Raw genomic sequence first — 26365 nt, forward strand, 5'->3', positions numbered from 1 at the left:
ACTTTTCGTACATATTTTTATCAATGCAGCGGTAAAAGTTCAGCAAGTCTCCTTCGTTGAATTTGTTGCGTAAATCTTGATCGTTTTGAATGTCGATAATTTCTAACTGCATTGACTCTGGCGCATTTTCAACTGAAATCGTGAAAGGATTGCTAAATATGTCCAACAGAGGTTTCACTTTTTTAAACTCCGAAAATCTCTCTTGAAAAGATTGAATCAAAATATCTAGCTTTTCTACATAACTGAAATCAATCGCAGTTTTTTTGAATTTTTTAGCCATTTTCTTATAATTCGGAAAATGATTGTAATTTCCAGAATTCAATTGTGATCTGAAAAGTGTCAGCTTGCATTGAAAGGATGATACATGAGCGTAGAGCTGAGATATCAGTTGATTTTTGCCATGAAGCCGTGTGTTCAAGACATTCAAATGATTTGTAATGTCAACTAAAAAAAGCCAAATCACACAACCAAACAGGATTTTTAAGTTCCGGGACATTCCTTTGCTTTTCCGCCAGAAATATTCCAATTTCTTCTATTAAATTTAGAAATCGTTCCAGTGTCAATCCACGGCTTAGCCACCTTACTTCTGTATAATACAGTAAATCTCCGTATTCGCTTTCGATGTCATCAAGGAATTGTTTGAATTGTCTGCGATTGAGTCCTCGTGATTTTATGAAATTTACAGTCGAAACTACCACTTTTATGACATTTTGAAATTCAATTTTTTTAGAACAGAGGGTTTCTTGGTCTATAATGCAGTGAAACTGCATGAGATCTTCAGCGTTTATGTTTTTTCCTTGCAGATGCTTTTTCAGCAAATTAACTAGCCCGGAATTGACACCAATCATCGAAGGAGCACCGTCAGTCGCAACTCCCGATAATTTTGATAAGTCCAAATCAGTTTTTGAACACTCATCCAAAAGTACATTGAGTATATCAACTCCTTTGGTTTGACCTTTCAATGAACACATTCCGAATAACTCTTCTAAGACTTCAAAATTTGAGTAACACCTCGTATGAATATGAGAAGTTGAGCTGTGGAACTAATATCAGTGGATTCGTCGAGCGCTAATGAAAAAAATTCAATGATCTTATTTTTTTCAATTAATTGTTCCGCAATATTACCTGACAAAGACATAATTCGTCTTTGGATAGTCATACGATTCAGTTGAATTTTCTCAAACTTTTTTGCTGCTTCTGGACACATTTTCTTAGCGGCAATTTCTATGCATTCTTTTACAAAATCGCCATCATTGAAGGAGCGACTTCGCTTTGCTATCATTCGAGAAATTTCATAATTAACTTCTGTAACTGTTTCTGAATCTTGAATGGGTTTTGTAAACATAGCTTGCTGACCAATAAACTCCCGTTTTAAAGACATTTTTTGCTTTCTTAATTCGCCTGTAAACTTGGTAAAAGAAGGATGCTGCGTTTCATAGTGCCTTTTTACATTATATTCCTTTGCAATCGCAACAGAATTCTTGCAAATTAAACAAACGGCTTTGTTATGCGACCATACAAAAAAGTATTTCTCAGTCCAAATTTCTTGAAACTGTCGATTTTCATCTTTAACCTTGCGTTTTTTACTAGGTCCTGGCTTCTCCATGTTGCGTTCTAATCCTGGCTAGGATTAACACAGCACCTAAAAACAATTACAGTATCTACTTAAATTACCCATTCTTTTTTAAATTATCAAAAGTAATTGATTAAATTTCTCAGAAATTTTAAGATTTTTATACAGATTTTATATCTGAAATAATGACGTAATTATTACAGCTGGAGAAATTCTGATAAAAATAGTAATTTCTTTGTTTTATTTTAATATTTGGCCAACATTAAAGCTAAATTTGATTAAAATTGATTAAATAGGTAGGGAAACATTTATTAATAACAGAGTTTTACTTACGATTTCACAACACAATTATACACGGCACTTGACGGGTTAACAGGAAATCTACGTTGAATGTGGATCAAAATATATGACACCGGCTAGTCGAGTTAAAATCTACACTAGAACTATTGCCTCCCCAAAACACTATTAAACTGCACTTATTCTCAATCACTTATTATTTCGCTTTGTATTTTCGCGCTTATTTCTTTCTGTTGACATTTCACTCAAATTAAAAGCGAACTGTCGGTCGCTGAATGAATGAAAATCGTATATTACAAGTTATTTGAAGTTTTTACAATTTTTGTGTGTGTATGTGTTTGTGTAGGGCCCTGCTATAGGCTTATGCCTCTTCAGGTTGAGACGGTCGCTGCGGTTAGCGTGGCTTTTATACCGCGCATGCTACTCTGGAAGCTTCGTGTATCTACTCGTACCTACGCGAGCAATTCGGAATTCGGGAATATTGCTATCTCGCTTGCTCACACCGCGCTAGAAAATTCTTGATTTCTCTATTTCTAATATTTTGAACTTTATATAAAGGCGGCAAGCGATGTTACTTGACTTAGCATTTTTGGGCGCTAGATTCAAATAGCGCGCGCGCGAGATTCAAATTACTTTTCAAACATATTTTTTTTTGTTTTATTCTGGAATAGAATTAAATATTCTTCGAATGTATGAGAGTATTATTTTTACTGTCGGCGGGCCACCAGTTGTCGACCGGCGGGCCGCATGCGGCCCGCGGGCCGCGGTCTGTGCATCCATACACTAGAGTATCTGTTAGACGTGGTCTTGTTGTTTCCCGAAAAAAACTGTTGCAATAAAACACATGAATGTTTTTGAAGGAGAAAACATATAGTAAAAAATTTAAAAAAATTGATTAATTTCATTGAATATTTTTTGAGGTTTGAGAGAAAATATATTTATGTCGTATCTTTATTCTATATTCCATAGTAAATATCAGTATACATTTTTCTAAATATCGAAAGAACGTATACGAAATCAATAATTTGAAAAATAACAAACCGATATCTCACTATGAAATATTTCATAGTAAATAGTGGTGAACGTTCCATAAAATGAATGTATTCATTCCAGATTTCTCTTCGTTCACCATTTCGTTTGTCTTCTTTGGAATAAATCACGTTCGTGAGTCAACAGCGCTGCAGGAGTTGAAAATTCATATTTTTTTTTTGTTGAAATCTATTCATTCTATTGATGAATGAATATTCTTGATCAACAATTGATAAAAAATAAATCCTGTTTTGAAATATCAATAATAATATAAGTTAATGCGTTCTCCTCATTGAACACTGAAATGATTGTATTTCAAGAGGTAATGTGTGGGAATATGGTATTATTTTCATTGCCGCCCGTTTTTTCATGAATATAAAAAATATCCACACTATAGAAGTGTTCAAAGGAAAAAGACTGATAACCAAAACTAATTCTAAAGAAAACAAAAACTGAACAAAAATATTTTTAATGAAGCGAGTTGTCGTTAAATTGTTCGAATTGATATTGATATATGAATGCAAAAATGAAAACAGTTCATGATAATAATCACTGCACGGGAAAATATATATTCAACCAAGTCCACCCCCTGCCAACGAAGCAATCGCTCCGGAACTAATCTGTGATACTATTTCATCAGGTGATGGAAGGCCGATGAAATTTGTTGGTGTTGTCTGTGTCAAGTTCAAAACAGGCTTTGTATTAGTTCCTTCAGGACTCTCATCAGTTGTCAGTGCAGTTAATGAATCTAGTGAAGCATTTTTCATCTTGAATTCTTGTTTACTCTTCCCTTCTCCAATTGTTGGTGTTGATAGTGATTTGATAGACTCGATACGGGGTTTATAACCATCTTCGTCTGCCTGATAGAATACTTTGAACTGACTTCCATCATTGGATATGTAAGAATAGAATCCACTCACTCGTAAAATCAGATTTTCTCCCATTTTTTCAAACTGCCCGTTTTCCTTCCTCTCCTGTCCGTCGCTCGTGGAATACCTGTGGAAATTCATTCTCATATTTATTGTAGATATTCGAAATTTAATGGTATTTATTCTTCAAGATATTCAGAAAGGTAAAGGTAAATAATGAATAAAGAAGAACAGAAAGTGACAAAAACACAAAAATTATGACTTCACCATAGCAACGGAAGCAATCAAAACTGTATTAGCTAAATACGAACAGATTTATTCGAATGATATTCTGGAACTTGATAATATGTAGTTTCACTGCATAGTGGGAACCTGAGTCCATTTGTAGCATCTTCAGTCAAACTGAGGATGCTACTATGTGGTGAATGACAACTTGGAAACCCCCTATCAGTCGAAACAAAACAAACCAGCTCCAAATGTTTGTCTATCTTCTGGCTCATTCTTATTCCACTTGTGGCCCGTAGGTCTGGTTTCTCTGAATCCAGAATAGTTATAGCACATTTGCGTTGGCCAATTTTTCATTTCGCTGGGATTGCAGGCTCCTAACTATGTCTTCCATTATCGAAATCCACTAAATAGAATGCACACTTTTTGATTCGTTTCCTTTTTGAAATATGTAATCGAAGCCTTCTCCGTCAATATACATTATATAAAGGTACAGAAAGCACACAAAGTCTGTAAAATACGGTGGATTATTCTCAACAGGCTCCTTCATCTTATTCTAGATTGGTTCTTCTTATCCTCTTGTCTTAATGAATTCCTTCTGGTAATATCTACAGAAGCCCTGAATTTCTGCAGGTGCTCAAAATTTGCGAAATTGTATCAATACCTCTTCTTGAAAAAAATTCTTTCTCGTACAACTCACTCAATTTTTGGAGCATCTGTACGAACTTGTTGACTTTCTCCTGGAACACTATTGTTTCTCCTCTCAACAAAATTTTTCAAAAATTATTGTATTAGTTTCAAGCTCTGAAGGTACTATCAATACTGCATGTATGTGATGATCTAGTCTCAGAAATTGATACAGCTCGGTGTGCGTCAGACAATCAATGGAATCACACGTTAAAAGGTAAGACCTCGTTAGTCCTTAGCTCGCACAAGTTTTTCAACTTCTGAGAGTTGTCGTTCGTATGGGGGCGACAGCTGATTAAAGAAAAAACAGATTTTAAATAGACAGAACAGATCTTCTTTAATCTACTCTAGGTATTATTCTGGGGAGAAATAAACTGAGGAGTTGTTGGAATAATCATGATTATAGGGTTGCCAAAGGAAGTAACACCTCATTATATTGGAAACCCATGATGCACAGATTTGAATCAAAAATGATTTAATGCATTCAAATAAAAATATTAGTGTTAGAAGAAACTTGAATCCCAACTCTTGCTGAATTATTGTTCTGCCCATTTCTGTAAATAATGGGTTCAGTGTATTCTAATGTATAGTATAGGAGTGTACTTCGTAAGAAGAAGACCATAAGCCACTCAACACAAATGTATAGTAGTTATAGAAAAAAGTTTACACACTCAACACTGAAGTTCGATGAATTCTTTCATTTAAAAAAAACTGATCTGAAAGAAATAATTGATTTTGCTTTGTTTCCAATGTGAACGCACATCTGAATTGAAAGTCAACAGTTGATCTTTTTTTGATACATTGGGAAAAAATTATATTCGTGCATGAGCGACTTTTTGTTCCTGATGTCACGAAAACTATAACTTTATTTGGAAATGAAACAAGTGCGGACTTCCACTGCAAAAAAAGATGTTTGAAATTCATTGAAGAATAAATAAAACAAGAATGAATTGAATGCAGGAGTCTGAAAATAACTGTAGCCAATTATTTGAATGACTTAGTTGAAACGGAAATAACGTAAAATATGAGCAAGAATTGATAGCAAAAAAGTTGTAAGAAAGCTAGTCTGTGAGGAAAACAAATTGTTGTGATCCAAATCTGAAATGAATCAATAATGGGTAGAAAAATAACTGAAATTTGAATTATATAAAATCAATAAAAGTTTAAGACGATCAAGATAAATGAAAAAAATACAGAAACAAAAAAGTTGATAATGAGAAAATATCCAGAATATTTCGAACGTTTTCATTATTACAGTATACACAATCATCAGCAGAAATTTCAATATTTCTGCATAAATATCGATACAAGAAATTGGAAATCAACATTTGGAATAAGAGGCTAGAGAATCAAATCATTTCATTAGTCTCCTAATTCCTACTGGTCTTCATGAAATATATGTATATGGTCTTCATAAAATATTTTTGTATGATAATACCTGTTTCAGATTTAAATTATTAACATCTCTCAGTTTGGTGAAATACCTATGATTTCATTAGTCTCATAATTATTGTTACTGGTTTCTATGAAATAACCTTGTCCCAGATATTGATTTTCCTGGGGCTGATGCTTTTGATTTTAGTAAGTAAACTACTATATGATTATATATTACATATTTCTATCTCAAGCCTTATGTTGAATCAAATTCAGCAAATTTTTTTCTCAAAACTATTGTAAATGATAAGACTAATTCAAAATTTCAAATATTTTCGAATGTGTCTTTGAGAAATCTTCGATCGAAGCTTTCACAATCTATTCATTTGAAAATTCATATTCAAAACGTGCCAGGTACTTAGTGATAGTCATATATTGATTCACATATTATAACACAAACTAAAAACAGTTTTTTCAAAAAATTATTTACAATGCGTACTGATATGATTTGTGACTAATTCAGCACTGAGAGTAGTTGTTTACAGCTGATTCTCGGCCTCCCCCCACCACTATGACGTATTAATTGCTTTTTTTATTGGTTGTTGTTTGGTGAAGTTTTTTTGTTGTGCAGTGAAGTCAAAGCGTTGTGACCTTGAAGTGTCTGGTGCATGGATCGTTCAGATTTTTTTTTCATATGAGATTTTGTGTGTTTATGTGTGTGTGTGTGTGTGTGTGTAGGAGAATGCACGGTACAGGGTTTCATCATGTGCTTGTTTGTCTATGTACAAACATACGTCTGCATACTTCGAAGATCCTCCAAGTAATAAATGCTCCATCGGTGTTAGGGCACCAAGTTAGTAGTGGAGTGACGTCACAGCAATAACCGTTCAACGGCTAGAGAGCGACATGTTCACTCCACGACGTGTGGCAGAGTAATGCGTATTCATCGGTCTGCCCTCACCTCTCCCGAAGCGATAAAGGTTCGCTCTAGCCCCGCTATCGATGGTGACACAACGGCAGCCGAGGACCGTTTGCCTAGCGTCTACCCTCTCCGAGACCGCAACGACCACTGCTTGCTCGTACCGGCAACTGTTATCGCATCAAGTTGGGAGATGGGCTTGGCTGTGACGTCAGGCATCTCTAGTGGATAGCAACTAGCAATGTGAATCTTTCACGGTTTCATGGTGGGGGTGACTCACACTGTTTAATATAAAAGAAATGCCTGGCACACTATGAAATCAGTAGACGAATATATCTGCAGCAGTTAGCAATTGGTAGAGTGTTATTCAGTTCGTAATAGAAGGAAGACGGTGAGTGTATTTGTCTGTTGGAAATTGTTTATATTTTCGTATATATTTTCATCATGTCCGTTTCAAAAGTAGACTTGAATAAAATTAATAATTTGATTGTACAGGAGGTTGAAATAGTAGAGCAAAAGGCCTTATCATCATTGCCAATTGATGAAGTGTTCATAATTAAAAATATGTCAACTTATTCTACACGATTTGGTAAATCAATTTTATTAACTTTGCAAGATGTGAGCAATGATAAATTATTTAAAACATGGCTACCAAAACGTATTTCGTTGCAATTCAGTGATGACGATATATCTTGTATCAACTCATCAGGTGGTAAATATACGATGATGTATTTAGGACAGAGCCAACAAAGTTTTGCTGGCATGAAAACGCGATCTCTAGTCAAATTCAATATAATTGAATAATAATAGTAATAATTTATAGTGAATTTCTTTAGGTCATAGCTTACGAAGTTTTTTTGGTGTGAAAACGCTAACTCTAGTCAAATTCAATATGATTGAATAATAATAGTAATTATAATGAATTTCTTATTGTTTTATAATATTCATATATTAGATGATAATAATTATATGGAAATATAAACATTACTAACTTAGTTGAATACACTCACTTTGTAACTACAAGTAAAATGGGAATGTGAGTATTATATCACTGAAAAATTGGAGGTTGCTTATTGTTTTTTTTATTCAATTTCAGTTCCACCATTTAAAGATGTGGATGCAGTACGCAAGTCAAGATTGGGTCGATGTTGTAGATCTCAAATCATCGGTTCAACATTTGTCGTCTAAATTGAAGGTGTTGGGTGATGGAGCCGAACATGCAAGCAATTATGATATGAGTGTATGCTATGATGAAAAACAAATCGAATTATGCCTTCGTGATGCTGAGAACTATTGGAGTGGTGCAGAAGTTTGTAACAAATTTTTGGATAATGAATTGGAATTGTGGCAACTTTGTGATGTTATGATTGAACTGAACCTAAGAAGATTCCTGTATAGCCTCCAACCATACTTGCCAGAATGGATTATTCATCACTTTGAATTGAATGATGAAAATCGAGAGGAAATTGAAGATGGTCGCGAAAATGATGATTATGAGGAAGAAGTTATTTTAGATAGTCTGTATGTTCCTGTAAATCATAAATAATGTCAAATAAAAAACTTTGTATTATTTTCATGTTTTATTTATTTAAATCTCATGAAATACAATAGAAAATGATTACAAAACAATAAATATGATATAAAATACAATACATCATATAAGTCAGTTACAAATAAAAAAAAAAGATCATGAAACAGTACATGATAGAGTGAAAAAAAAAAGTGTCAATATCTGCTATGAACTGAACCATCCAATGCATTGTATGTTAAAACTGTATCATGCAAAATTAATGCATATACTTTAGTGTTGTCTGGAAACTTGGTCTTCCTCGTCTCAAACTCAATCTTTATATCAATAGTTGATGATTTTGTTGCATTCGGTTGATGAGAACAATCGATGACGAATAGTGGATTCTCTCTAAATTGTCCAATGTCCATCAGAGGTTCACTCATATCTTTATCATAATAACTTCGCTGGAAACTCTCAAAAGCATAATAAGCAGGAGCATCAAGTTTTTTATCGAAATTCAAATTCCAACGCTCATATGGATAAACTTCAGAATTCAAGTATACTCGAATACTATTGATATCAGCAGTTGTGAATTTTGTAATATCCTGTGTTCTATCTTCAGATGTGGTAGTACTTTGGAATGCGATGATGACAAAACGAGGAGTTTCCAATGCGTTAGTTGTTTTGATGGCCCATATGTCTGAAGAAGTCCCACGTAATGATGGTAGTTCATAGAGGTCCCACATACGATACGCCAACTTGATTTTGGCATTCAGACCGCTTTTGTTTATTCTACTCAAAAGTTTGAGCTTGTGTTTATCATCTGGTACAATATGTCTTATTTTCCATTCGATTTTATTTATTTCCAAATCAGCATCAACCTCACCTATATATGAGTTTTTGAATGATCGAGCGATAATCAAAATCAATTCCTGTTTGGCATTCAAGATACTTTTGTTGTAATCTTCAGCAAAACCCATCAAATATTTCAGTGGTAGTTTTCCACTAAAAACATGACTGTTTGTATCCAAGATATCTTGCTTCAATTGTGAAAGTCCCCAACCAGATGTCAATAATGTGTTAGCATGAGATTGTCCAAATGATATCATGGTTTTCATTGTAGATGTTATCCCAGGTTTTCTAACAACAGCCACTTGTTCACCACCCATTTCATAACGAATTTCGTCAAAGAGAAATGCAATTGCATTATTCGAGAGATAGCATGTTTCCGCTACATCTTTGGGGGTGAATTTACCTTCTATGTAAATGAAGCTCTCGGCAATATCTAGTATAACATCTTGATTATTGATTGCAATTCTGATTTCATCCGAATTCCTGAATAGCGGTGATCCATAGGGCTTATATGTGTGCTCATGTAAACTTATGAGAGAATGATCGAGCACTGGTTCATTGAATATATTCAACTTTTCATTGTTTGTTTCGAGCACCATTGTTATTTTCTCACTTTCAATCCAATCGATTTCAAAAATTTAAGATCACTCACAGACAGAGCGTTATGTGCTAACTGTTTAGCATACACTTGTGGAATGAGCTTCTTTTTATGCACACCTTTCTTTTTGATAGTGCAACTCGTTTGGGATTGTTCAATGCGATTTTGTCTATTATAAATGAAACCCATAACAACAGTTATTCGATTTTCTTCAATTCCAAAATAATGAAAATCTCTTCTTCACTTCCAAAATCGATAAGGTTATTTTTTTCATCCAAAATACGCACTGTAATGTTGTGAATCAATTGACGACCTTCTGGACTGACAGGCATATATATAATACTGTGTGGTTCTTTAGTAAGATTGTAGCCAGGTTCAACATCAATATCGAATGAGAAAAGAATGTGGGATTCTTCACCATTTATATATGAACCAAATATTATATTGCAATCTAAGCGGATAAGTCTCACAGTTGTAATGTTTATTGGTAATGATGATTCATGTATCTGATTTGGTGGAAATATTTCATGAGCGAACCCCATCATTTCTGCTATTGAATTTGGATGTGTCAGATCAATTTCATATTTGGATCGCATTTCACATTTGAATGTATTATTATTGGCGTGTAGATAGAAAATATCATCTGCAACGACATCATTTGGTTTTTTATCATGAAACAATCTGAACATGATATGTTTCTGTATGACGGCATTGATCTCTTCTATTTCATAAGCACCACATGGAATTTCAATTGTCAACTTTTGGGGTATCGATGAGTTGTCATTACTGATTCTAAAACTAACTAAGTTATTAGCTTCAGTTATATTATTGATTGTATTGCACCCATAGAATCCCAAAAGTCCTAATCCATAACGACTGTTCCTATCCAATTCAATTGGTGGAAAAAAATCCGCACTCAAGACACTTGTCCCGACAGCTTGTAGCTCGAACTTTCGTGACATGACTGATGAATATTTTGAAACACATTTCAATTTATTATTGTACACAGCAACAGCACATTTGAGACAATTTACACTTTTTGGAAGGTGTTGTATTGTAATAAGTATCATTTTTATTGATACCAATATTCACATCCTCTATATTACAAATACAACACATAGATTTCCGAGGTATAGGACCGTCATTAACATCCGATTCTGAATTTTGATCGTGGTGGTGGTGCTCATAACAATATCTATGTTTCATTATATCGATGTCATCTTGCAGATGCTTAGGCAACTTTTCCCAAACATATGCAATCTCATGTGCAACACATGCAAGTATCACTTCCTTAGGCATATTTGCAAGCATCACTTTATCCATTTTTTTCAAGGTACCATATTTTGAAAACATTCTAAGTGAAAACCCCATTCCCTTGATAGCCTCCCGATCCAGTTTTGGTGTTGAATCCATTTTCATTTGGAAAATTATTTAGAGAGAAACTGCAAGCACAAGTGACCACAGAGAACTGTATTAAATTTCTGTTGTCGATCATAGTTATATTTGATTTTTACATTCGAACATTTTCGAAAGAATCGAGTCAATTCCAATGGTGGGGGTAGATCTCCAAAACTATCGAAATATGTGACTTCTTTCCCACATTTTTTATATGCCACCCAATGTGTTCCTGGTCCACTTATTCCATCTAAATTAACAATAGCTGTCTCGTTTTGTTTTGGACCTGAAGATGGTAATCTATCACGCATAAAAACACCACGAAAATGTGGAATTTTCATTTTTTGTGCATAATAACTGAGATCGTGATCATTAAGAGGCCTCTGAGGTAGGGGTTCAATTAGTTTTTTGTTTTGTTTGTGGCTTTGTATGGTTTTAAATATAGTCCTAAACCTTTACGGTATGGTTTGAGATATATTCCACTTCCGCGTTTGCCTAATGCTACAGCCTCCATGGTTTTATTGTGACGATTGGCTTCCATTAAAGCCGCTCTGCTGGCTTTTGCCGAATTCACGGCCTTGGTAATACCAGCAGCGGCTCCCGCCAAACTTCCTAGTGCGGATAGTCCAGCAAAAATTGGTATCAATGGTAAAAGTCCACCGATCTTGGGAACAGGAATTATGCGTGGTGTGCGGATTTTCTTCTTTCCACCGGCAGCTTTAAGGTATTTACGTGCCGCCTGCAATGCCACAGTAATAGCTTTTTTGCTATTATTCGTCACAAATTGATTCCCACCAACTTTCTTCAATACATTTCGCACTTTATGGACTATCCCAGCACCAAATGCAGCTTTTTTAATTTTAGTTTTCTTCGTTTGTTTCCTCTTACATTTTTTCTTATTGGTACTACAACCCATGCCCATATGTCTTTTCGCTTTCATAATGTTGGTGACAAGTAATGCAGCTGCTCTTTCCCCAATACTCGCGTCCTTCGATTTAACCCTATCCCAAGCGCTGTATTCAAGTTCTTTGTCGGCTAAATGTCTTGCTGCAAGATCGGATGGATGCTTAGAATATTGAATATCGTGTTTTTTGCATTCAATATCTAATTTATTGATTCCAGGATCGTTACGAGCTAAACGTTGTTTCAATTTTGTACCTGGTCCACAGTATTGATAACCTCCGGGTAGATGTAATTCGAAAGGAAGTTTGTTTATTAAATCATTAACAAAACCACAACCTCTTTTAATTTTACGATCACTTTCAATACGTCCGTATCGTTTGATGGTACACATTGAAATGAATAAGCTAATAACATTTATATAGTCTCCAACCACGGCACGATGCGCATTGTAAAATAGAAAGAAAAGTTTGCTGTAGATAATCTAGATGAGAAATTTGGGTGTGGATTGAATGGACAAAAGGTATTCAGACATGGTCCACTACTTCCATCATCAGTTCGAGGACTCATTATAGGACCTTCAAATTGTGGAAAGACGAATGCAATGATATCACTATTAACACATCCACAAGGACTGAGATTTAGAAATGTGTATCTCTATTCGAAATCACTCAATCAACCTAAATATCAGTACTTGCGAAGTGTTTTGGAACCTATAAAAGGATTAGGTTTCTATACATTCAGCAATAATGCAGAAATAGTGGAACCCTCCGACGCTAAGCCTAATTCTGTTTTCATTTTCGATGATGTGATATGTGAAAAGCAAGATATTATTAGATCATATTTCTGTATGGGACGTCATAAGGATGTTGATTGTTTTTATCTAGCACAGACATATTCACGGGTACCCAAACAGTTAGTGCGTGACAATACCAATTTCATTTTAATGTTCAAACAAGATGAGACGAATTTACATCACATTTATTCAGATCATGTTTCACCCGATGTAACATTCAAACAATTCCAATTGATGTGTGTTAAATGCTGGGAGGACCAATATGGATTTCTAGTCATTGATAAGGATAGAAAAATAGATGAAGGTAGATATCGCAAAGGATTCGATAGTTTTATATACCCATGATCTTGTTTTTTACACTTATTCGATCACTGAATATTGTAGAGGTCACTTCATCAGCGAATTAGGCTATAATTTAAAAAAGGGCATTATGAATACAAAAAAAGATTCTGAAAATAAAAACAATGAAATGAATTTGAAACGTCAACTAGTAGAGACAACAGAAGCTGTCAGGCAGAAATTCAACTCTATCAAGAATGATAATATTGAAAATCGTACGACACTTGAAAGATTGTATGAGCCCATAATGAAACCATTGAATGTTTTATCATCAAACGCTACTTCTAAATCACCAGTGTTATCACCAAATCATGGAACTGTTCAATCTACTTCAAATTATCCCATGAGTACTCCAATAGGAAGAAAACAATCTTTTGCTAGTGTATCATCTGTGAATAGTGACACGAGCACACTTCAAGACGATATGAGAACAACTCTATTCGAAACACCATCATCGTCCCACATCGATTCCTCGGATCCTGACACCTCACCTGATATGAATGAAAGTGGTGAAGATGTTTTGATGAAACATTTGAATAATGTAAAATCTAGAAATCCAGCATATGATGGAACATTTGGCGTACGTATGGATCCTATTACACAAAAGCTGAAAATGGGAAGTCTAGTGGTGTATTTCAAAGATGGAAACATTTCATTTTGGGATGCTAATAAAGTGAAAAAATATGAATGCGCAGGTAGTCCAGAATTGTATGATATGATCTTTTTGAAGAATCCACGAGATGTTGATAATAAAGAAACTCGTCAAGTATATTCCAAAATATTGAAAATAACGAATGCTCCATATAAACAATATCATCAGAAGAATGGTTTTAAAAATACAAATTCTAAAAAATTTCGTGAAGTTATCAAACCTCTATTAGACTCACGACAATATCCAATAAGAAGTAGAAGTAAAATTGGTGGAGCACTCAAACGAGTGAAAATGGAGAAAATATATAATTCTAAACCTGTGAATTATGTGTACTGGAATTCACCGAAAGAGTTAGTTGCTCGCCTACGATTATTGGTAGCTTCAAAGTCAGCTGGTCATACAGGACATGACAATGAAATAATTTCAATAATTGAAGAATTACGTGAAGAAGGTATAATATATTAACATATTCACATGTAATGATCACTGTCACATCATCATTCAATGCAGTAACATTATCACATTTTCTCTTTAATCATATTGAAATAGAATGACTAATGAAATAAGTGATGTCAAACGACAAGTTGTTAATGAATTACATAAACCTGCAAGACGTAATTTTCGTAGAAGAATAACCACCATCAAAGGTTTTGCAGATCTATGGCAAATAGATTTAGCTGAACTGCAACCTTATGCAAAAAGTAATGAAGGATACCGATATATACTTGTAGTGATAGATTGTTACTCCAAATATCTGTGGACTGTAGCAGTTAAAGATAAAACAGGTAGTACAGTAACTAATGCAATGAAACATGTACTGAAAGAAGCCAAATACTCCCCCAAACACATACAAAGCGATCAAGGGAAAGAATTTTTCAATAAAAGCTTCTCATCTCTCATGCGAGAAAATAATATCAATCATTATTCAACATTTAGCACAAAGAAGGCAGCTATAGCAGAAAGAGTGATTCGTACAATAAAGGGGTGGCTCTATAAGGAATTTTCGATGAGAGGTCACCACAAATGGCTTGATATTCTTCCAACTATAACTAGTAGATAACAATAAAGTTCATCGTACAATAGGTATGGCACCCATTAATGTTGATCCATCAACAAGATTGATATTCAAAGGTATCAATGGAGTTGGAAAAAAACAAAGTAAACCCAAATTCCGATTGAATGATATTGTACGAATAAGCAAATACAAAAATATTTTTGAAAAGTCTTACACTGCGAACTTTACCACGGAACTCTTCAAGATTGTTAAAATCAATAAAACTTTTCCCACAACCTATAATCTTGAAGATATGAATGAACAACCTATTAGAGGATGTTTTTACGAAGAAGAGTTATTGCGAACCGAAAATCCTGATGTATATCTGATCGAGAAAGTGCTGAAGAAAAGGAAAAATAAAGTATATGTAAAGTGGTTAGGACTTCCTAGTGAACAGAATTCTTGGATTGATGAATCAAATATGCTTTAAATGTATCTAATAATGTATTTATGAATAAAGTAATGTTAAAGTTCATTATTGTTTTCATTTCAATTATATGTAAGTGAATTGAAAAAATATTGCAGCGGTAAACATTGCCCCAACCATTCGCAATGTTCTGTGTATACCAAACCAAATTAATTGTATACTCCATTCCCGCTTAAAATTTTTTTCAACTCACAATATTGAGAACACAATACCATTCCCAAAACTAATCGCTGTCACTTTGAAATGCTTTCTCCAACTCTTTTCGCCAATTATCTCTCACTGATAATGCCGTCTCATAAAGTCGAGTCGACTCCTCAAGCTCTGCCTGTGCTTGCATTCTCGAACGTTGATTGAATTTGTCATCTTTCATGATTTTTGAACGTAGTTCATCTGCTTCTTTGCTCATGTTAGCCAATTCAATTTTCGCTAATGCAATCTTAGCATCTAATGCTTGAAGAGTGTCCTTATTGACACTAATAGCTTGCTCACTCTTTTCATGTTCAGCAATAGCCTTTTGCGCCTTTACAAGACGGCATTTCGCTTTCTTTTTCATATCTCCAAACCGAAGTAATGGAGTGAAAGAAGATAGCGATTCAGTCATCAAATCACCCTTCATTTCTTTGGGTTCACATTTTGTCTTCCTCTTCGATCTGTCACTTTTCGTTGTGGGCTTTTTCTCCTGCAAACCACTTTTCGATTGTTTTTTTTCTTTCAACTCAGTGACAATCGATGAAGATGCATTATTAACCTTCCTTTTGATAGTTCTGGATTTTTTATCAACACCAAGAGGGGGGGTAGTTGAAGGGTGTTTGGATGATGATGATTGTGAAATGATTGGAGTTTCAACGATAATTTGTTGAATTGGTTCCGGCACATCTGCGAAGTTAACGAAGTCGCTAATATCAAAATCACTTATCGAGTCTTGAGACTGTAAATGTAATACTGGAATATTTTCAAAATTAGTGTGATCGATATCAACAAGTGGTGAACCATCTTCAGCAATCAATAGTGGCATGGAGCTCATGATAATGATTATTTAGGTTTGGAGGAATGATATGTGATAGCAATAGAATGTGGATAGGAAAGGTGATGATGTTACTGATACTTCACCTTTTATAGAAGAAAATAAACTAGCGCATGCGCTCTTTCGTCAACTAGCCCACTCTTTCATCGACTAGAGATGCCATATCCTTCTCTCCCACTTAAAACGAGTCAAGTGATAGGTGGGAGTCGTACCACTTCCGTTTCCTATTCAATCGTATAAGTCGACTTGCGATCCTGAAGTTCATTCATTCACTCTCTACAACTGTGAGCAAACAACAACAAGATGAATTCTGCAAAAATAAATGCTGCATTAAATAGAATATCTGCTGTTGATGAAAACAATTGGATAGACGAATCAGATGATGATGATGTCAATGTTCCGCTAGAGGAAGTGATAGTTGAAGCAGAAGATGTTGGAGTCGATGAAGATGAGATAGACGAAGTTGAAAACGAGGCCAACCAAAGCGACGAAGATGATGACGTGATGGAGTTTGAGAGGGTCATGGATGAAGAAGGAGATGATGAAGGGATAGAAGCTGACACAACTGAAGGCGATGGTGCTTTGAGGATCGGTATGCGAACGCTCAATGTCAGTGAGACATTGGAAGATCCCTTGGATTTGTATTGTGCAATGGATGCATACGTATTGATCAGCACAATAGATGGAGAGAACAAAAAACTATGCTGGTGCTGCTTTCGGTTTTATTCGCATAGAAACAATAATGGAGGGTGGTATGCCCATGTCAACACCCACAACACTGTCTCAATTATGGAAATGGGACAAAATTGGTGTGAAGCTTGCGAGAGGCCACTAACAAACTTCACCCGAGTATCTACATGTATTATATGTAATAATGTCCAACCTGTGGCACAATAACCGTGGACCTACTGGTCAAAAAAAAAACAACAGCCCTTTCAGGGCTACATTATTCACACAAACGGTAGTAGTAGAATTCACAGATTATGTGATAAATGACTACTTTGACTAAAAAGTCGAAGTTAGGATTTGGTTTATCATCGAATATCTGTGTATATGATGAGTACTACTTTGACTGAAAAGTCGAAGTTGATATTTTCTCAATCATTGAATATAATGATGAGTACTACAGAGTTGGATGATGATACTTTCACATAAGTTTTGACTATAGTGTTAACCTATTTCTGATTGAAAGTATAATGATAGCTCTGAAAATAGTTGTTTATTGTCTTTAATTGTAGCCCTTAAAAGGGCTGTTTTTCCTATTAATCCATACAATGGTATGGACTAACGCTCTTCATCATCAGAAACAATCATGATGGTGTCATCATCTGAATCATCTGTATCTGATGATATACTGATGATGTCGTCCTCATATTCATCAGATTCATCTGAATCAGATGATATACTAATTATGTCGTCCGCATGACCATCTAGCTCGTTATCCTGTAGATCGTCTAACTCATCTACTTCCTCTTGCATACGTTCCGGGAAATCATCAGGAAGATCGTAGATGCGTTGCAGCATTTCTGCGAAGGTTGTACTGAAATGATCAAACGTAGAATCTATTTCATGTACCTGGATGGGTCCTGTACTCATCATAGAAGACTCTGGTACACTCATCGGTTCGGTGGTGGAATCAGCAATCGACATTGTGGAAGAATGATGTAGAACTGGGATTGATACTATATTTATATTGGAAGAAATAAAACGGAGGGGGTGAAGTGTAAATGTAGAACAGTGTTTGAGATTCGAAAACATTAAAAATGACGATCTTCATGAAACTCTGAGCGATTATTATGAGAAATTCTAAGTGATTATTATGAAAAACTAATAAGAGAGAGGGAGGAAGACACTGCCCCAGCCTCGCAGTGCCTCGTGTACACCAACCAAAAAAGTGTGTACTCCGTGGAAGGAAAGGAAAGGAAAGAAAAGGGTGGGAGAAACAGGGAAACGATTACATATCGTCGTCGGAATTTAGGACATCATCGTCATCAATTAGGATAGGAGATGGCGGAGGACTGTCCTCGATAAGGATTGGGGATGGTGGAAGTCTGATGTCGCCAGCGTCATCGTCGTCGTCGTCGTCATCCTCATCTGTGATGTCTACAGGCGGTGGGTCACCCCATTCGTCATCCCATTGGTAGGGATCCGGATAATCCCCGTCCGATAAGTCAGCTTCATCACTCCCAGTGACATGCTGAACCTGCACCCTGTAGTCATTATTCATGAATTCGAAGGGAATGTCATGAGGTGCCGTTGTGGAGTCCACGAATCCTTCATGGATAGAAGCCCAGTAAGGATGTTGATGCGCTGGGTCACTGTACGGCTCAGTAGTTGAATCAGGTTCCATGTTGAAGGTGGCTGATCAACTGAATATTCCAACAGATAATTCCTACTTTTATACTTTTGAAAGGGAGTGGGGAGGAGTGGGGATGAAAGAACTGGGAATTGAAAATGGAAAAAAAGAAAAATAATGAAAAGACGAAGTGAAGAAAAATGCTCCAACCATCGCATTGTTCAATGTGTACCAAACCAAAACAATGTACACCCTTTATTTCACTTCTTTTTTCATTTTTTTTTTGTTTTTTATTCCTAAAATTATAATTACAAACCTAAAACTACCATGCTACCTAATTATCCTAAAACTATCCTGCAAGAGGGTATAGGTTTGTGAAAAAATATTTTTTTTTTAATTTTAAAATTTATTTTCAAATTTCAAAAAATTTTTTCAAATTTGCTTTTTTTTTCAAATTAAATTTTTTTTTTCAAATTTTAACAGTTGGGAACATGTCAAGTCAGAATTCGAGTACATCACTAATGCCACTTCAGGGACATTGAAATATATATAATAATACTTGTTGATAACTTTCATTATTAATTTTTCAAATACACATTTTTTTTCCTAACCTAACTTAATCAGGCCCTGCCCAGGCAGGCTATTCCACTTCACTATTCACCATGTTGGTTCAATTAATACGTCATCTGTTGCTTTTGGTTTTGGTTCTATTATTCTAATATTTGGATCAATGTTCAGTCCTGGATATCCCACTCCACCTGATGGCCTGACTTTATGGCTTTTCTCCAAAACTTCAACTCTCTCTTCCAGTACATCATACTTTTTCATTGTAGTCGCTGTTATGTTTGACATAGCATCAAATTTTTTATTTGTAGACGCTGTTATGTCAGACATTTTTATGTCTACATCATTTGTAAGTTTGTCAAATTTACGAGTGAAAGTTATCCGAGCCTCTGCAATTTTATCGTCAAATGCTTGACGGGCATCGCGAGCAATATTGCCTATTGTGGATTGTATTGCAGCTTGTAGGGCTAAAAGTATAACCTCCTTTGTTCCGTTAATTTCCCCCTCAAGGTATGATACAGTTACACAATCACTCTTGTCAATTGGTTCGCTTGTATTTTTCAATATTTTTCTTTGCATGTCATAATGACCATCTTTTGTTAATTTAAATCCATTGCCGGGTGGACCTCGGATGACATTACCACCCCATTTTTTTTTTCTGCCAAATTTATCGATTGTTTTAGACATTGTGCACCCACGATGATTCTTTTCAAACTGATATTCCTTTCTTTTACATTATACTATATATTGCAGTAATCGATTAGGGAAATAGAAATAATACAAATAAAATTTCAATCATTTTATATTCATTACAGTAATACATATACATACATACATAATACATTAATATCACAATACTTCTGTCATATTGAATTTTCCGGTTTTGAAGATATTGAATGATACTTCAATCATTGATCTCGGCAGATAATAAATTAATCAATTGATCCAATGGAGTCTCCTGAGATTGTGATTGTTGAATAATATTACTTATCCAACGAATGTTCTCATTTGGATCGTTTTCATAAAATTCAATATCATTATGACCCCAAGGAAGAGTGTGGGTAGTATTCGGAATGATAAATCGTTTATCGTCGTGGTATGATAATGCAACTTTATTTTTCAATTCAGTATACATATCATGCAACACGCTTCTAAATGAATTCATCTTTCTGAATATCATACCACCTTGTTCGACGATTTTTTGATAATCTTCGCATGTCAATTCATTCTTTATTACCGATCGTTTAACCCCTTTGGCTTTCTTAAATTCACCATCAACAGATTCCACATAATATGCTTTAGCACCTGTACCATAAAAACTCATGATTGGATCATTTGGAAATTCATCTTTGAAGTTACCCAAGACTGAACTTGTTACTGGAATATTGAATTGGTTAACTATACTGTAATTGGATGTATCAAATCTACTTATGTTAGTTTTTATGAATTCATAAAAATTTTCTGTGTTTACTTTAAGAATGAGCGAGTCGGTATCTGTGTAAAGTAAAGAGACATCTTCATCAAAGTGTTGTTTGATGCATCCATAGAAAAAGTCATACATGACTGTTTTAGATAATTCTAATATGGAAAATCCCAAATATAATGGTTTATCGTAATGAACCTTCACTCTACCCAATTGAATGGCAACGAAATTATCAGTGAAAATTGAACAATTTTTGAAATTTGGTTTGGCTATGAGAGTGCTGGCACCTATATTTTTCTTTATATTTTCCCAATGTGTAACGAGTCTAACATCAATTCGATTATCTACATTCTCCATTGTCTTTCCATACACCGCATTATTCATTAGTTTATAGAAATCTTTAACAGATTTGTTGTTAGACCTATTACGCATTTCAGTATTAAGATCTATATAGGGTTTCATCCAGCATGATTGTTTGAATTTCAATACTCTATGTGTATTCATTACAATCAATCCATTTTTGACAGCTTGCTGTAGATTCCTATAATGAACAATATATTTTCTTTTATCATTCAAATTTGGAATTAATTTGGGAATTTTCGATTGTGTACGAGGTGGTATTATTTTTTCGACTAAAAATGGAAGGTCAGAATGTTTATCATGCAACTCTTGTGGATAATGAATGTCCACTTCAAATACATACCCATACGGACTATCAGTACTCACATCCATCACATCAAGATTAAGAATTTCATTTGGTGTCAACCATGTAAATTCACTTGTTGGTAGAGGTTGTGACATACTGTGACCGTATAGATTTGTTGCATCTAAATATGTAATGAATGTGGAAGGTTCATTGGGATTATAATTGGGTAAAAATCTATTATTTGCTATATGTTTCCTCTCGCTACATTGACTAATTCCACCTCGTATACCTTTTTGAAAAAAGTGAATCATATCAATGTCAGTTAGTAATTCCAATTCAACATTAGTGAACTTCAACATGGCATCCCATGATAATCCAGGTGCAGTATAATATTGTGCCGGATCTAAGTTATATATCTCTAAACTTGTGGTGCGGAAGTTTTCAAAAATATCACATAGTAGCAATACATCCGACTTCAAATACAAATCAGAGTATTCCCCCAAATTCTGACACTCGAATAAATTCCAAACATTTCTAGCCCTATCATAATCAGTTTCCGATATATGTTCACAATTGAGTGTGTCATAAAACTGATTTTTTGTCGGAAGTAATGGATAATTCAATTTGTCAATGTCATCAACAAAACTATATGGAAATACACCTTTCTGTCTCATCAAATTGAATTTCTCAATTTGTGGGAAATGTTTGTGCATCTCCAAACATTGATCGGAGGTCAAGTTTGCACCCAACTTCTCCAACGAATTAGTCATAAATTTATAACTATCGATAAATCTCATTTTGAGATAATTCTTCCTAACCACACCATCTTTATCGGTATAGCTGTGTGTGAAGAGATGCTTCGTGAAAGATATATATTTCTCTTTAGTTTGCGGGATAACATCAACTTTCTCTTTATTCCTATACAATTCTTTTATGAATAAATGACAATCATAACCACTTAAATTATGAAAAATGATAGGTATGAAGTTTCGTATTTTGAAATTTAAATTACATTTCGAGTGAGCGGCATGTGATCTTTTCTTTCCTGTGACATGACAATGATCTCTTACTTTGACTTCACCATCAGTAAATGCTTTATTACATATACCACAAGTTCTGGCTGCAGCAAACTGTTCTCCTTCTTCGTCAGTTTGTGTATCCATCGGTTTAGGGTTTCTGAGATGATTTTCATGTATCTCTTTCAAATCATCTTCAATGCTACTCACAAATTTCTGAGCTGCATCTACACCCCTATATGTAACAAATTTTGACAAATCATCATTATATGAACACTTTATCAAATAAGCAAATGAATATGGGGCATGTTTGAATGTTTTAATCGTGTATGAACTTTCAGGATTTGGCTCATTCACATGAATCGGTTTAAGCACTGATTCAAAATCAGCATACACTACAAATGGCACCCTCATTTGCCTCTCAAAGTTTTCAAACATTAGTTTATTTTCCGCAACCATTCTACCATATTTATTGATCTTTAAATTAGTAGTTGGTGTTGTGGTACTGATGTGATTACAATCATACATATTATGACGTAAAAGCAATCTCTCATCAGAAAAATATATCAAACATCCGTCACAAAAATATTTTTTCTGTCTATGAGCTGATAGTTGATTAGAAACTAATCTTGAAAGATCTTTGATCCAACAATAGTGACCATTACCGGAGTCATCAGTTATAAACAACAAATTGACATGTCTCCGGAGTCTTCTCTGTGACTATCGCAATGGACCAATCACTTCATACTTCATTTTACCCTTCTCAAATGTACTCTCTAAACCGTAAACATTAATTGAAATATCATTCCTATCTTCGAATATTTCGATACTCTTATTATTAACTTTAACCGGAAAATCCATACCTGTGACATCTAAAACAGTGGAAAAATGTGGATATGACGTAAGTTCGGACACTCGACTATCTGCAGGATATAATGCTGATGTTATAGCCCAAGCAAAACAATATTGATCTTCATTACGAACATTCACAACAGCTTTCTTCCATTGAATACATTGAGGCAGCTTCACATATGAACGTCCTTCCAGTGGACTGTATTTATTAATGTTGACCTCGAGAAACAATATTTTTTCACAAGTCCAACCTGAATTATTAAAAAAAAATTACTATTCAATCTTATTGAAATTTTTAAAAAATAAATACCTGAGTCACGATCCTGGAACTCAGTCGTTTGAGCCACAATTACATCACGGAATCCATCAAAAACAGCATTCAAATCTGAAGATTGGTCCACTATTTTATTTTGGGAATTAAATGACTTCGTGTCCCTCGAATCATCAGTCTGAAGAATATAATTCCCAAAAACTTCCATATTCACCTTGATGCTTTTATGGATCCTGATGGCTGATTCCAGTAATTCAATGACCTTCTGCCTAATCTCATTGAAAAATGACATGTAGTCACTGGTTACAATCGAACTCTCCACCCTGTATGTAGCAATGCGGCAATTGAATGCATTCGTTATAATTTGAACACCGTCAGACAATTGAACACATGCATTATTTTTATGACTCATGGTTCTTCGGTGAGAATTCACTTGGGTCATAGGAATTGTCACATTACAACAATTGCACGTATACATAGGTGTTGCATTATCCACTCTCACCCGTTTCACTGCAGGCCCTCCTTGGCAACTCTGGAGCTGATGCCGACGAAGATTATCACTACGAGTGAAAGATTTACCACAGTCACAGGAATACATTTTATATAATAGTTCTCACTAACTCACTTGATGTAAACTGACATAGCCAACACTCGTACGCTTCTTAAATACACTCTGATAGGACCCGTCAAGACGTCATAGCCAACCCCACTTCTCAACTACATGCGCCAAGATTACCTCCCAACTGAATGCGATAACAGATGTCGATATACGAGCAAGCAGTGGTCGTTGCGGTCTCGGAGAGGGTAGACGCTAGGCAAACGGTCCTCGGCTGCCGTTGTGTCACCATCGATAGCGGGGCTAGAGCGAACCTTCATCGCTTCGGGAGAGGTGAGGGCAGACCGATGAATACGCATTACTCTGCCACACGTCGTGGAGTGAACATGTCGCTCTCTAGCCGTTGAACGGTTATTGCTGTGACGTCACTCCACTACTAACTTGGTGCCCTAACACCGATGGAGCATTTATTACTTGGAGGATCTTCGAAGTATGCAGACGTATGTTTGTACATAGACAAACAAGCACATGATGAAACCCTGTACCGTGCATTCTCCTACACACACACACACATAAACACACAAAATCTCATATGAAAAAAAAATCTGAACGATCCATGCACCAGACACTTCAAGGTCACAACGCCTTGACTTCACTGCACAACAAAAAAACTTCACCAAACAACAACCAATAAAAAAAGCAATTAATACGTCATAGTGGTGGGGGGAGGCCGAGAATCAGCTGTAAACAACTACTACTGAGCATTTCAAACAACCTGGATTATTATATTAAGTTTGCTCCCTGAAATTGAAGTTATCATTAACGAAACATTCATTCCAAATTCAACAAAGAGAATTGATTTACCTGAAATTGTACCCTCGATCATTCTCTTCTCTGGTGTTTTCAAGAATCCTGGGAAACTCATTACTCTTTGCGTTTTTCGAAATGACCAATAACACGATGATTATTTTGTACCTCATGTTCAGAAATCACGCAATAACTGTAAAATCATCGATTCGCATCAGTTTATAACCGGAAAAGCGATTACCCTGTTGAGGTGAACATGAATATTTTTATTTTATTTTTTGATACTACCAATAATAACACAGCCAGGAAATAAGAAGTTTCAAATTATTTTTGTTTGTTTGCGATTCTTCGATTTTATCGAAAATAATTAGTTTTGAATGACATGATCATATTAAGGCTCTGGCAAACATTTGAAGGACAAACAACATCTAAGTTCTTAATCAAAGTTGACGAAAAGAGTGTGAAGATCCACCAAGGATGTTTGTTTCTTTCTTCAGTTATATAACTGCGTTGATAAATGAAGATTTCATTTCGAATTCAGTTATCTGTGTTTAATCAATATCGATATAAAACGACAATGAATAATAATAAATGATAAAATTATAAACGAATGAAATTTCGGTTTTCATAAATTCCTCAAGTTGAGAAAATATCACTCAATATTATAAGTGCCCCGCCTTGTCTATCTATCTGAATGCAAAAACTACCGAACGGGTTTCAAACGATTTTTACCAATGAACAAAGTGATTCAAGAGAATGAGTCGTGTGTATGATCTATTGATTTTTGCGTGATATGTTGGAATACTTGTGATGCACTGTTTGGAACCTTTGGAGTAATAATGAATATTACTGGTGTTTTTTCCCAACACCACTTGGTGATCGAAATACGTGTCGAGATGTTGAAATAACGGTGTGGTATTGGGAAAAAACTCCAGTAATATTCATGGTTGAAATATGTTATCCGTGGAAAATACGGGTAGTGGTGCTATTAATCCAAGCGGTGTGTTGTCCAAGGGGGTCTATTCGCGAAGGTCGGAAGGGAATGAAGTTTGGTAGGATGGTAGGCATAGGTCTCCTGATAGTACACCTGAGTTTGCGTCCTCGAGGGGTAGCCGCTCGAGGGGTGGGGGGATGAAAACTCTGCATCGCGACACTTCAAGAGGAAATTAAGCTTTGTCGTGGGTCCTATCGAAAAAAAACTCAAATAATATATGTACAGTATGAAATGGTACAGAATTTTAAACTCTACATTTTTTTGTCTATGACCAATAGTTTCCGCTCTACGACGTGTCAAAGTTGGGGGATTGTTTCCAATGTTCAACAAAATGAGAATTTCAGCGCGGATAAAACGGAGGTCGCTATGAAACAGTTATGTTATAATTTTTTTCTGAAAGAATTATGATTTCAGATTCCA

General features: G+C 35.1%; 1 protein-coding gene and 1 long non-coding RNA gene across 2 annotated transcripts; both read right to left on the minus strand.

Moving 5' to 3' along the window:
- Positions 1–3352: 3352 nt before the first annotated feature.
- LOC111515168 (larval cuticle protein 16/17-like) lies at positions 3353–25152 on the minus strand. Its single transcript, XM_023171402.2, has 2 exons — positions 25009–25152; positions 3353–3895 (listed from the first exon to the last, which is right to left on the minus strand). The coding sequence occupies exons 1-2, from the start codon at positions 25122–25124 to the stop codon at positions 3472–3474; spliced, it is 540 nt and encodes a 179-aa protein (XP_023027170.2). The 5' UTR covers positions 25125–25152; the 3' UTR covers positions 3353–3471.
- LOC141481761 (uncharacterized) lies at positions 19947–24895 on the minus strand. The gene is made up of 2 exons (XR_012465156.1): positions 23628–24895; positions 19947–23568 (listed from the first exon to the last, which is right to left on the minus strand). It is a non-coding gene; the product is annotated as an uncharacterized lncRNA (long non-coding RNA).
- Positions 25153–26365: the final 1213 nt, after the last annotated feature.

This window comes from Leptinotarsa decemlineata, unplaced genomic scaffold, assembly GCF_025532065.1.
Source record: "Leptinotarsa decemlineata unplaced genomic scaffold, Ldec_3_MD MMD2_tig00000505_RagTag_RagTag, whole genome shotgun sequence".
Classification (NCBI taxonomy): domain Eukaryota; kingdom Metazoa; phylum Arthropoda; class Insecta; order Coleoptera; family Chrysomelidae; genus Leptinotarsa; species Leptinotarsa decemlineata.